The sequence below is a fragment of the Dermacentor silvarum genome, chromosome 5 (assembly GCF_013339745.2).
Source record: "Dermacentor silvarum isolate Dsil-2018 chromosome 5, BIME_Dsil_1.4, whole genome shotgun sequence".
Taxonomy (NCBI): domain Eukaryota; kingdom Metazoa; phylum Arthropoda; class Arachnida; order Ixodida; family Ixodidae; genus Dermacentor; species Dermacentor silvarum.
In genome coordinates, this window is record NC_051158.1 from 133,268,244 (window position 1) to 133,282,020 (window position 13,777).

At 44.4% G+C, this 13,777-nt stretch overlaps 1 protein-coding gene across 1 annotated transcript in view; it reads right to left on the reverse strand.

Annotated features, from left to right (window-relative positions):
• LOC119453764 (uncharacterized) overlaps positions 1-13,777 on the reverse strand; it is a 112,955-nt gene that overhangs the window by 22,627 nt on the left and 76,551 nt on the right. Inside the window, exons 2-3 of the mRNA XM_037715817.2 lie at positions 10,212-10,264; positions 1,641-1,875 (exon numbers count right to left, since the gene is read on the reverse strand). Of these exons, the coding sequence (XP_037571745.1) occupies positions 1,641-1,875; positions 10,212-10,264 (288 nt within the window). The remainder of the gene's footprint in view (positions 1-1,640; positions 1,876-10,211; positions 10,265-13,777) is intronic.

Below are 13,777 nucleotides of genomic sequence, written 5' to 3' on the forward strand. Positions count from 1 at the left end.
AAGGTTGGTCATAAGCTTGTGCGTTATAGCCTGATAAGCTCCGTGACAAGGTAAGAGAAATAATGAACAAAAGAGCATTGGAGAAACGACAGTAAAACAATATATATACAGATTCCACGCACATGGTGCAATCTGAGAAGCGAAGCTCTCGTAAAGTGGTTATATAAAAGCCATGCAACGGATTATATTCTGCACAGCCGTTTTGCACTATAGCGATTACCTACTGACCAGTAAGGACGGCAAGACGCGGACACTTCCACGACGTGACCCCCCTTGACTACGCATTATGCTGTCCGGGGGATGGTTTCCTTTGCTACGACACTGTATCCAGGTTTGGCCATCCGACTGGCGCGATCGTGGAGATAGTGCAACAGTAAACTGTACTTAACTCGGCGCACGACCGACCACGCAAATGCGCCAAACCTTAAACCCTAATAAGCATAGAAAGGCTAGTTTTATTAAAGGAATTGTGGTCTTGATTTCGTATATCTGTTGCAATTGGGATATTTAGTTATCATTTGTTTTATCACTAAGCAATTCCGTAGAAAACAAGGCCAGCAGCCAGGAAACCTATAAGGATAGTAGATATCGTAGTGCTGACCCACGTGTGAGCTATTCTGCAAGACAGCAGCACTCAGCCACTGTCATAAAAGTCCTCAAAGGTTCGCAAAAAAATCTCTTCTTAAAAGGAGATATAACCAATAAAACAAGGACATCCTTTAATGTTTTTGCTACACCTTGCTAGTTTGACAGACAGACAAATAATTTTCTGAAGGTCTTGAGAAGCTCCGTTTGTTTTTCTGTGATGACCAAAACATCTTGCAACTTTATGTCAAATTACAGTATTTTTTTGCGTCTTCCTTTGCCTAAACTATCGGGCAAGTTATGGCGGTCTCAACTCGATGTCGCCATCGCCCCCCTTGCTTGCTCGAGCATGCCTCTGTTCTAAGCGAACCACGGGAATCCCTTTCGGATGTGATTTTGTAAATTCTAGAAAACATTAGGATAAGAAACGTCTAAAGTTGTTTTGAAGAACGGCACATCTTCGGAGAATGACCTACCTTACAGATTTTTCTGAGCTCGTTAAGACAGATTGCAGAGCTAAAAAAAAAAGATCGCAGGTTGGATGCCTCTCCCCACCAATCATTCACGGTGTGTAGCCAATATGGGGCTTTCCCGCTCTTCCTTGAGTAAAGCGCCAGAAGGCGCCCATGTGTCTACCCCTTCGGACACCAATACGTTGAGCACTGTGAGCTCAATCAGCTCAGTAGGTTCGCACGATTACAATGAGCCAGGCCTAAAATATTGCACTCGGTGTTATTAAATTTAATATCAATCGCTATCAAATTCTACGAACCATTAGTACTTAGCCATGGGTGTGTGGCGAAGTCATCACGTGGTAAACTCCGTATGCACCGCGTAACACCAGTTGTATATTTCGTTTTTTATTGCCTATCAGATATGGAAGTATGGCCAATTCAATTCATTGCCATACAATAATTTTACCTTATAAAATATCTACAAAGAGGAAATAATAGCAACGAAGTTACAAAACACTGTCAAACGAAATCTACATACCAATACAACAAAATATTATTGAACGAAGAAGCCTGTGGGTCGCGGAGGCGGGGGTCAAATACCTCGGCAGAAGAAGAAACGGCGGCAACCAGAGCCGTAGTCCGGGTAGACGCCGTCTGGCTCGGAGCACTTCTGGGCCTCCACGTCCGCCCTGGGGCGGCGGCAGTAGCCCGCGTGGAATTGCTGTCGTGGCGGGCAACGCAGGTGATGCGCAGCGCCCCGTCGGCAGGCCACGAAACCGAGGCCGTCGCTGTCGGCGAACACCGAGTCCGGCCGACCTTCGCACAGGCCTCCCGACTGCGATGCAGGAGAAACGATAATGATTAAATTCAGAGCGGAACTGTTTCAACGCACAGGTGGCGGGTGCTTGTGCAGATCACATAATTCTACTCCTTGAGCTGGATTTTTCAAAGAGGCGGACATTACTTGCACGAGAAATGGAAAGGCGGTTCTACTAATTAACAAGAATCCACTAATAATCTTATGACTTGTTTAGCTTAGGCACATATTGCACTTTAAGATTTGTAGCTGGCGCGCTTCCAAGGCATATTCACTTGGAATGAACTTACAGAAAGACGCCAGTTTGGAGGTATGAGCCATCAAACTTGCCGTAATAATGCGCTGTTTTACTTACTCTTTTAACAAAATGCTCTTTTATCCATTGAAGCAAAAAAGTAACTAGAACTCCCATGTATTTCATTCCACAGTTTGGGAAATAAACTTCCGAAAGTGGTGTCATCCAGGAAATTCTTTTCAAGTGGATACGTCTTGCAAGCTCACTGGCTACAATTCGGAAAATTCAGTATGTGCCGCGTAATTTAATCAATTAGGTTAATTAGTTATTTTTTATTTACTTGAATATGTGTTTCGATTTGTCGTGCCAGTGATGTTCGCTTCTCCGAATGATCCAGTTAAAGGACAACAAGTATGCTATCTACAACAGGCGATGCTTAAAAATTGCACAAAACTGCCTGATGATTGCTTTAGAAAGCAGACATGCGCTATACAGGCGAGTATATCAACCATCACTGCTTCGGCAGACTTTGAAATGTTCATAGCTCAACTAACTGGCGAAGAAGAAAGAATAATCATGACAGAGCGTGTGTATCGACTATCTTTTCTCCTTTCCTGTGTACTTGTGCTACGAGCATTTTCGTAGTACGAGCATTTTCGCCATACCAAAAAGCACAAATTTTCACGGCAGGTGTTCCTTATGCCCAACGTGCAAGAACGATGAATGAATCATTTACACATTCTTCCGAAGGTCGCTGTACTACGCATTTCGTAGCACCAACGTACCTAACTGTACGCACTGCCAAACGTGCCGTGGTACGTAGCCAATTATATGCAGTGGCCGTGGACGCAAGCTGTGTCGAAGGAATGCGGTCTGACTGCGCGCGTACTACATTGTGTGACCCCACAATGAATTCACTCTGCAGCCGTTGGTTACAAAATCGCTGCGCAGCCTATAAGGCCCCACCTCCGGAGGTCGAAGACTAAAAGACATTACCGCCGACCTCATGCAGAAGTGCAATCTTCTCGGCCTCATCGGCCGCCTTGCTCGCAGCCCAGTCACCCCAAGCGCAATTTGACGCGCCGCACCTAGCTAGCTCAGACGTAACCATCCAAAGCTCACGGTCCGCCATCTCAGCACCCGATCACTGAGATCAGAATGCCGTTGTGTGAGAACGGACCTGTACCACATATTTGTTGGATTGATGCATGGACAATTTCGAAAAGAAGTATTACTAAAAGACCCAGACCTTTAGTTAGACAGCAAGTAACGTGAGCCGCCTGAATTTATTGAACAGGTGTTACGCACACTACGTGCGTACTCGTTGATATAAGTTTTACGTGTCCAATATATATAGAGAGAAATCAAAGAGATCAACAGATGCTCAATTTTGCCTACGTTATATCGGAATGTACCTTGGCAGCAGTAAACTATACTTCCATAACATCAAGGCGGATACTCACCATTTTTGTTTAACCACGACTGCTAGATATTGGGCTCATTCAAAATGCCATGGTTAAACAACTGCGAATGAAAGGCGAACGAGTACACTCGAACGCTGAACAACGTATCTGTTGTGCATTTTTTATCCATGCTGCGGTTGCGTCGCTAAACAACCACCAATACAGTAGTTTACATAAATTATTATCGTTAAAAGATGAAGAATAATCATTCGCATCGGAAGAACAATACTCAATTATGACGCCAGTACTAAAATCTGTCTAAAGATCAAGGATGCTTTAGCGCGGGCCGAACTCCGATGTGGCCGATTCATATAAATATAAAAGGCAGAAATGCTTTACGTAGAACACCCTCGACCAATTGTACCCAAGTTTGTTGCACTTGAGAGGAAAAGTTAAAATTTAGCGAGTGTAAGAAGCGAAATTCTGACTGGGAGCCTGAATTTTTTACGAAAATTGCTGGAAATTGGTAGCACTGAAAAAAAATAGCTGCACGAAGTTTTTAGAATTTCCTAACATGGCGCCATAAACACATATCAATGTTTTTGACCTACCTCCATTACAGCTACAATAGGAGGCAAATTTCGAAAATTAATTTACAGCTTACGTAGACTTGGTACAATGCATACAATAGTTTTGCAAAAGGCCTTTTCACAAACAAGTTATAAATTGCACACAGATGTATATTCTATCAGCTTTACTTGTCCGCTTTATATGTACGATTAGCTGCAGCTTACAGAAATGTGACATCCTTTTTTTTTTCATTGCTGAGTTGTGGAGTTGTATACTTGAGTTTTCTGTTTCGATTTTTGCAATCCTCAGCAATTTTCATCAAAACATCAACAGACAAAATAAAAAAAAACCGCTGCGTACATTCACGGGAGTTTGACTTCTTTATTGAAACGCACTAAACTTTATTAAATTTGATGCATCAGTTGCCGAGAAAAACAATATCTCCATTCTCATGTATTTAGATATGAGGCCCCGAGATAAAGCTTACTCTTCAGGACACCTTGAATCGGACGCCCTCAAATCGCGTGTTCCACTTTCTCCGGATCAGCCCCTACGCTTGCTCCTCGAGCCTCCATCATACATCCGGTTATCGTCTCCGTCAATATAACGAGAAGCAATAACCATTAAAAGTGGATGTAGTAGCTTAAGAAAGTTATTGCTTAATTCAGTATAATATTTATACCTGAGTCTTTCCACTGCAGTCGGTTTACAACAAGAAGGCTATTTTAAGGACTTTTAGTCAAAACATATTCAAATGTTTAATACGTTATTAGGTTGCATACCAGTATATGCCCCGTGTAACGCATGAATACTCCATCTAATTCTCCAATGCGTCAGGCCACCAATGCAATAATGGGTCCCTTAACTGGTTCATGCAACGTTCAGTCGATTTGCTTCCAATATCTGGTCTTTCGATTCGACGCTCCTTTGGTGTCTGAGTGTCTCTCAATGTTTAGAAACATGCACTGTACTGGAGCGTATTATTGCGATAGAAATTCTATGGCAAAGGTTTGGAATAGCACAACTGCGTGAGAACAATATGTGAAAGGACATAGCACCAACTTCCACCGTCATTTGCTAAGTGAGTGCTAGCTGCCAACTTTCAGATATTATTCTCCCATACTTGTGAAATTAAAAACGTTTACTATGGCATAACAACAGGCCCTAAATGCCCCGATCGTGAACTTAAATTATATGAGGTTGCGTCTCGAAACGGCAAGAGTATCAATGGTGTGCATCACACGAAGCGACTATTGCACCAGCGCCCGGCCTAGACGACGGCGGAGCCCGGGGCTGACTATTGATGGGTCAACAAGAAGGTCCCTTCGAGGTGAGAGTAACCGCTGAAATCTGTGGAAGCAGTAAAGACCGTCAAAGCCAGGCTATTCAAATCGCTACAAGGCGACCTTCACGGAGAGCCCCCTAATTTATGCAAGGGGCCACCGTCGACGACTTTCGTGCGATCAGCATCGACTCCAGGTTCCCCGATTCCCTCTTGGTTGCGTCGCATGCGGAAGCGAAGGTGCAAAATCAGAGGCGGAGATAGCAAGGTGGTGTGACCATGGGCGGAGTGCTTCGAACAGTTCAACCATTCCAATTTTCTGTATTAATGCCATTGGATCCCTTCACCTGGTCTACTGGGAAAAGCGAGGGCTTAAAAAGCCGGCAGATCCCACGCCCTGTGGGAATCGATGTTATGCGAAGCAGTGTGCCAGGAGCCTACCAAGCTAACGAAACGACCATGAAAGCACCCAGAAAGCACCCAGGCGGCTTTTTGGTGACCTACATGACACGCATGTAGGTCATTCATGTCATGAGTAGTCAGGCAACTCTTTAGCTACGCCTAAGAGACGTTAAGGCAAACGCCTTAGTCATGCTCATGACTACGACTTCGATCATCAACCTTTAGCCTTTTCCTTCACTTGGTATTGCATCCGAAATTATTCCATTGGTGTTTGAGTGTTAATCTTTTTCGCTGAGTCATTCTCACTTTTGTTGAGTCATGCCCATGAGTATGATTTCTACTATCATCTTTTAGTGTTTTCTTCACTTAGTACCCACGTTAGAACTCATTTCAGTGGTTTTTGGGTGTTAATATATTTTCGCTGAGTCATTGTCATGACCTACATGACGCGCATGACATGACATTTATGTCATGACCTATCATTTATGTTCGACATACACTCGTGTCATACTATGCCAATTTTGGTACGTACCAAGTTAACGAAAAGACCATGAGACCAACTGGACGCAGGTGGCTGTTTCGTGACCTACATGACACACATGTCATGGCATTCATGTCATGACCTATCATTTATGTTCGTCATACAGTCTTGTCATACTATGGCAATTTTGGTATATGGAAGTTAATGAAACGGCTATGAGAGCACGAAGTCATAGGCGGCTAGATAGATAGACAGATAGATAGATAGATAGATAGATAGATAGATAGATAGATAGATAGATAGATAGATAGATAGATAGATAATACTGTCAAAATGGCAAATGTTCGCCAAGAAATGCTTCGCATTTAAAAGCGGATCTTGGGCGCTACGAGAAGTGTGCTCAGAGATGCAATGTGTGCTCAGAAATGTAGTGTGATCATACATGTAATCTGCTCTAACATGGAGTATGCTGCCATACCTTGATGTAATATGTAAAATAAACCAATGCGTTTCCTTCAACGTCTGGAATTCATCTTCTCATTAAAACGGGACTCACGGAGATAGAGATGGAGGACGCCGTATGTCTACTTAGCTTACGGCGACGCTCTGGCATGTCGCAGGCGAGGCCCCACAGCGCCGTAGTGCCGACACGTTTTCAGCGACATCGTCAAGGCGTCTACATGCTGTTCCGTGGCGGTTGACTTCACAGACACGTGCACATCACACGCATAATTGTTGCCAAACAATGAGATCTTATGCGCTCTTGTAACGCCTTGTGGGACGTGAAACGACGCTAGATAACCAGTTGTGTGCAAATATATTCTAACAACATTGATTATCGCACTGACTAGGACTAATATTCGACCGCGCGCGCACGTGCAAACAATAGGTGCGTGTAGGCGGGGGGGGCGGGGATGTCGCGGGGGTTGTGGAGGTTGACTAAAGTGAGGCGGCGGATCGGTAAGTGCGTGCTACTTCTTATGCACGTAGATACATTTTTTTTCTTCTTATGTGCCCTTCTTTTCTTCCCGTACCACTGCCTAAATAGATATTTTTACAGCGAATCTGTTAAGGGCTAGGTTCCCCAGGATCGTGTCCGCGTGTAGAAAAGTACTATCAGCATCAGCATTGGTTCGTGCGCCATCGTCTTTTTGAGTACATGGCCCCTCCTCCCTCCAGGCCGTCTGAGTCCCGGCTCTCTTGCGCCAGTTGACCTTCTTTTACGCCGCGTTCCCCCCTAATTGGAGTTGGGTCCGACTGCGAGGCTAGCGCGGCAAGCCTGGTGAGCCTGGTGAAAGTTGCGCCCAACTAGAGTTGAGTACTGCTGGGAGGCTAGCAAGGCTAGGCCGGCGGCGCTCCTTCTTTGCTGGATGGATGGATGCTATGAGCGTCCCCTCGAAAAGGGGTGGTGAGTTGCGCCACCAAGCGTCCCTCCGCCTCGGCGCCACCTCGTGGAGTCGTATGAAAACGCCGGGTTTGCGGCGTTTTCGAAATTAGGATTGTAAAAATGAGTGTGTCATATCACGGTTCTTGCTGGATTTTACGTTTGCTTTTTCATTACGTGACTTCGGTCACCCTGGCCAGCGTTACTAGACTAGCTTCTGTTGTAAAACTCTCTGTCCGAGCGCTTACCGCCGCTGTCGCCACTCCTTGGGCAGCCGCCAGATGGCGGCGCCGTTCCATCGCGCTCCACTGCAGACGCCTCGCCGCAGGCTTGAGCTAGTGCAGACGGGCAGCTTGCGCGTGTTTCACGCTCGTTAGCGTTCTCCCTTCAGTCCGAATTAGTGAAACCATGCGAAATCGGTATTCACCTACATGGAAAACATATACCGGGCTAGTTGGTTCATACTGATAGAACGGTAAACTGCACGATAGGACGAAACGCATACGACGAAGCGCAGAAGCTGCGTTTTTAAGTGTCGTGTGTTTCTTCCTGCCGCCTAAACCTTTCACGTAGTTTACTTTTCCCATACAGCAGCTTGGCACGTTTTCTCGCTGCTTTTACTTGCTTAACGCTTTGGTCTGGGGCAGTTATACGCCACTAGCGAGACCAAATTTGTTATCCACAAAAATAACAGCACAAGTTTCTTGTAAACCAATGAATGCTTTATTAAAGAAAACTGGTAAAAAAAGAACTGTATGCCCCTATATATAGCTAAGGCTCAAACTGTCACAAGGGACATAATCTAGGCAAATGAGTTGGGCCTACGTAAAAACCAACTCCACCTACAACAGCCTGGCACGTTTCCTTACTGCCTTTACTTCAAGACGGGATCCCCGCCACTTGAACCTTGCCTAAGAATGTATTTTTATAGAAGGTATGCGTGTATGCATGTGCGTGAATAAATAGAAATTAGCGTAGCTTGCACAAGTGGCGCAAAGCGAAACAAACAGCGGAGCTGATCGGCACCTAGCTGGTCCTGGCCTTATACAGGTTATGGCTTACCGGAATTTAATGATTATTGATTGATTACCTATTGATTGGCTATCGCAAGGTATTGGCCACGTATTTGGGCTAGGCTAATCACTACCAAGTGATCCCCAGCATTGTCCGGAATTTATTGATTATTGACCGATTATTTATTAGCTATTGATAGGCTATCACAAAGTATTGACCAGGTATTCGGGCTCGGCTAAGCACTACCAAGTCATCCCTAGAATTTTCCGGAATTCATTGTTTATTGATCGATTATCGATTAGCTATTGATTTGCTATCGCAAGGTGATGCGAGGCGCAGCTGTGCGCAGTGACGTCATCGCTAGGCGAGTTTTAGCGAACACTACGCGGGGAAGCAAAAAGCCTAAGAGCTCCGCTGTTAAAAATTTAATGATGCATGCACTCAGTAATGAAAGCGCAAGGGGCACCCAACACGACTCAGCGTATTCAGCTCAGCGTTGACAGCTCTTCTAAGATAACCCACAACAGGTCACCAAACATCTCTCTTCGTTTGCGTTTTTTTTTATCCCGGTTGGCTCGACAGATGCGAGGGAAGATTCGGGAACACTTTCGGCACTGCACCCTCGGCAAGTGTCCACTTGTGTCGTGGCGCCTTAACCGTCTGTCCATTGATAATATGAACGAACACTTTAAGATAGCCTGCTCATGAACGTGTACATCACACACCATGGATTTCGCAGAGAATTCCCGGTCGGCACGAGGAATCGCCCCGTTCAACGCCGAGCTAAGTGTCGCATTGCTGTGAGCACACACGTGGCGCGCCGAACCGTCGACATCGTTTGATAGCGGCTTGTTGCAGTCAGGAACGCAGCACGTCGGCATCATCTGCCAATATCCTTAAGGATCGCGGCGAAGGCTACAGTTTCGCGGATGACATGCTTCCTGAAATCCGCCGTCAACAACCAACCACATAATACACCAACGCTGCACCGCGTGTTTCGTCCGGCCAGTTCGCGTAGCCAGCTAGTGGAGAAGTGAAGCTGGGTGCGACAGCAGCGCCATGAAGGCACGGGCAGGTGGCGGTTTCGCGCAATGCCGCCGAGTTTTACAACTGAAGCTAGTCTAGTAACGTTCACCCTGGCGACCACGTCAGCGCGTTAGTGCTTATGCGCGCCGCGATTGACGTAGTCATCTTTAATAAAACGCTTTGACGCTACGGTGATCGCGACACTGCACGTTCCCCCTGCAACGCCTACGAAAGACATCGAAACGTTCATGATAGACATGTTCGGTTGGGTGATGCCCAAAGACGATACGCCCATTCTCATCGTGGAGGCAATATTGACTACAGCAGACGCACCATAGTCCCAGATTCGCTGGCTTCCATCTTCACAGTAGTGGAAGGGCTCTGAATTTTGAACTTGAGATATTTGCCCATAACATTCTTTACTCTAATTTAATGCTATTTCTGCTGACTCCAACTTCGTAGCATCAGCACGTTCAACATTTCATCTAGTGCATTGTAATGTACGGAACTTCAATAATTTATCAATAAATAGTTGTTGCAGTTTTCCCCGTACTTACCAGCCCAGGCTCCAGGCACAGCACCAACCCGGCGGACGAGACCAGCAGCCAGCCTGCGCATGGTACAATACATTTAGATGGCTCTTCATATCCGTTTATTTCTATTAAAACTCATGCATTCGACTTTCGTATTCATCTTCCAGCAATCGCGCAACAATTCTTTTGTTCTATTACATGTTCTATTACACAAGTACTATTTGGCAAAACAACATGACTGCTGGGGCTTCACTATCCTCCTGCAATGCAAGTAGCCTGCGATGAGCGGGTCTTTTCTTTTGCCAAATTCAAACTTACTACATACATTAAAAATACGACATAGTTGTGCATATACAGAATAATGTCCTAAGGTTTAATCACCGTTGGCGGGACCTCCTGTGCAAGTAAAATGAGTGCAACTACAACGTAAAAAAGCAAAGCAAACGAACGACAGCATACTTAAAGAATACATGTAACGGCATCAAAACACGACACTTCAATAACGTTGACTGCTACATGGGATTATTGATGGTTTAAGAACAGACATTTTCTTAGTTTTTTTTTTATTTCAACATTTGCAAGGAACCGACAGATACCATATATGTGTGTAAACTATTCCCGAATAATACTGAAGAAAAAAGCAAACTGGATCTACCATAGTTAGTATCAGTACCAGGCAAGATCAAGCTAACATTGATAGCGAAGCGAGTGGGATTAGGATTAGAAAGCACATGTCGTGGGAAAATGCCAAAATTGAAAATATCGCTATCAATTTTAAAGAACATAACACCTGTACTATAAACACAAATGCAGAACAAAGACAAAATTTTAAGCTTAAACAAACGGGAAAACTACGTGACAACCATATAGCGGATTTAATAATGCGAATGGCCCGTTTCTATAGTTTACTCAATGGGGAAAGGTGAACACGTATCTTCTTCTTTCTGGGGTTTTACGTGCCAAAGCCAGTTCTGATTATGAGGCACGCCGTAGTGGAGGGCTCCGGATTATTTCTGACCACCTGGGGTTCTTTAACGTGCAAACGCAAGCACACGCGCGTTTTTGCATAGGCGAACGAGTATGTATGACCCCATGATGAGATGCAGTAGTTCATATGGCTTTGTATAAAGGCGTGATATATTGTTGTAAGTAGATGAACCTACTCAGAGCAAGCAGTACATGCCGGTGCTATGCTTGTCTCTTGGAGTCCATGCTCTTCCATGTGTTGGTATCCATGTTTTGACCCATCGGTACGCACCGATATTGCTAAACACCACCGTAAACTGTAGACAGTTATTTGTTCTGTGCGGAAATCTAATAACATTGTACGAACAGTAGTTCCGTCGTGTTGAAGTGCAACAAAATTATTTATTTTTATTATTATCGGCAGTGGACGAGATTTGATACTTTTAGACCGATATAACAACTTGTACAATATGTTCACAGTGGCAGTTCCAATACTGTGCCAGGCTTCCACCATTTCCAAGTTTATGAAGGCACGGTTCAGGGTAACTGTGCATACACTAACATCACCAACAAACAAAAAACATGAAGGCAGGAGAAACACACGAACACAGCAGAAAGTACTACTCATAATGCCAAGTCCATTCATGTAACCGTTACGCTTTTGACACCTTCTAACACCAATACTTCTTGTTAGCTTGGCTTTAAGTTTAGGTTTATTGTGTCTGTAAAATCATCGCCGAGCGCATCCCCTGATGCGTGGTTAAACCTAAACGCGTCCCCAAAGACGTCCGCAACACTGTATGATCCAGACTGCCAAGTTTCGTCCCTTCAGGATGTCCTATGACGCTCAGCCTAATCCTTGCTCTTTACGAATGTACTGATGTCTTCAAAGATATGTGTTGGGGCTTCATTTCACAAATTTACACACAACGCTTTGAAGGACGCCGAAAATGAAGGTCCCGAACTTGTTTTGACGCCTTGTGCTTCTTTATTTCAGGTTCTTCACAATTCCCGGCTCAGAATTCTCCTTATTGCTATAGTAAATCGGTGCAGGTGTTGCTTTGGACAGTTCAACCGAGACCATTCGCTGCCGTGAATTTCGGTGTTTATTGTCCCACAAACATGTAAATGCAGAAATTCAAAGATAACAGCTGGGTTACTGCGCTGTTACTTTTCAGCGGCAGCGTGCAGGGATAAAAGTTCTGTTCTTTCACGCGTTGCACGTTTGAAGATTAAGCAATTGCGAAGTGCAAATACTAGCGAAGTGATTTTTTTTTCATACTGTGCAGACATCCTGTATGACGCAGAACTGTCATTGCGCAATTGCTAGGTCGCTAAACACTGGTTAATCCGTCGTTCCCTAAAACAATCTAGAACTTTCTCATTGAATGTTTTTTTGAACGATTGGTAAAATTATAAATAATGTGCAATAAATAGGGACTTAATCGAATGCAAAAGCTGCGGTTTGCTCTCTAGTCTCCTGAACAACTTTCTTTAATTACCTTATTTCATAACGCCTCAATTATCTTAAAGTCCAGGGCAATACATGGTTGGGACATCATGTATAGATTGTAACGCCATGCGAAATGACGGAATTGAGACTGAACGTACCACGGTAAAAAAAATGAGAGACCTGAGCACAGGGTCTCATTTGAATCGCATCACGTGTATAAGCGAGTAGAACGAGTTAGACTTCAACAGATTATATTTGAATAAACCCGGATTGGAGCCTAGACGTTCACATTGTTCTTTTTGTCCGAGTTCTCAGCCATTCTCTGACTTTCAAGATGAGTTCATAAAGCTCATAAACCAATAGTATATTATTTTCATTCGCATTTCGCAACACAGACGGGATGGTTGCCTGCTCTGTTTTCATAGAAAACGTCTTCAACTCCGAGAAAGCATTGCACTCTTCGCGGTTTATCGAGTCCCCAAAAAATAATCATCAACCATCTTCCGCGCACCTCGTTTCTGTAACTTTGTACTCTCACTATTTCCAGAGGTCACAAACGGGATGCGCGTATTAGCGTCCCATAGCGTTCGTGAGAGGAAAGTAATGTGCGCATTGCGTTGATGAAAGAGAATGCATGCAACATAGATAAACTTATAGTTGGGGGCCCGATATGTTTCAAAGAGCTTATCCTGGCCTAAAAGCTCTGAATTTCTGTCTGATGAAAAAGCAAGGTAACGCCTCTCGCACGCCTATCGTTGTAAAAATATGGTAAACACGATTACACGGCACCATATTGTGCTTGATTGTAAAAAAAAGAAAGAAAACAGAAACAAGAGCGCAGGAGCACGCGTAAATCACTTCTTGCCAACCGGGACTTTAATATACGCGGAATTGATCTTTTTTTTTAAAGCGAACTGCGCGGTAGGACCGGCACACGAGGACAGAAGTAAGACAGACAAGGGCAGCTGCGCTTCAAGTTAGCTGATTATTTATGACAGACTGTACACGTCAATCTTCTCACATCTCTCCCTTCCTAATAACGAAAACACAGAAAATTGAAGTTTCTTTCATGTACCTATTCAATAAGTTTTTTTTTCGGAAGCGTAGAGGCATAATCATCTTATGCATTCTACACTGGAGTCCTTCAAATTACAGACTCCAATGGCGCCTT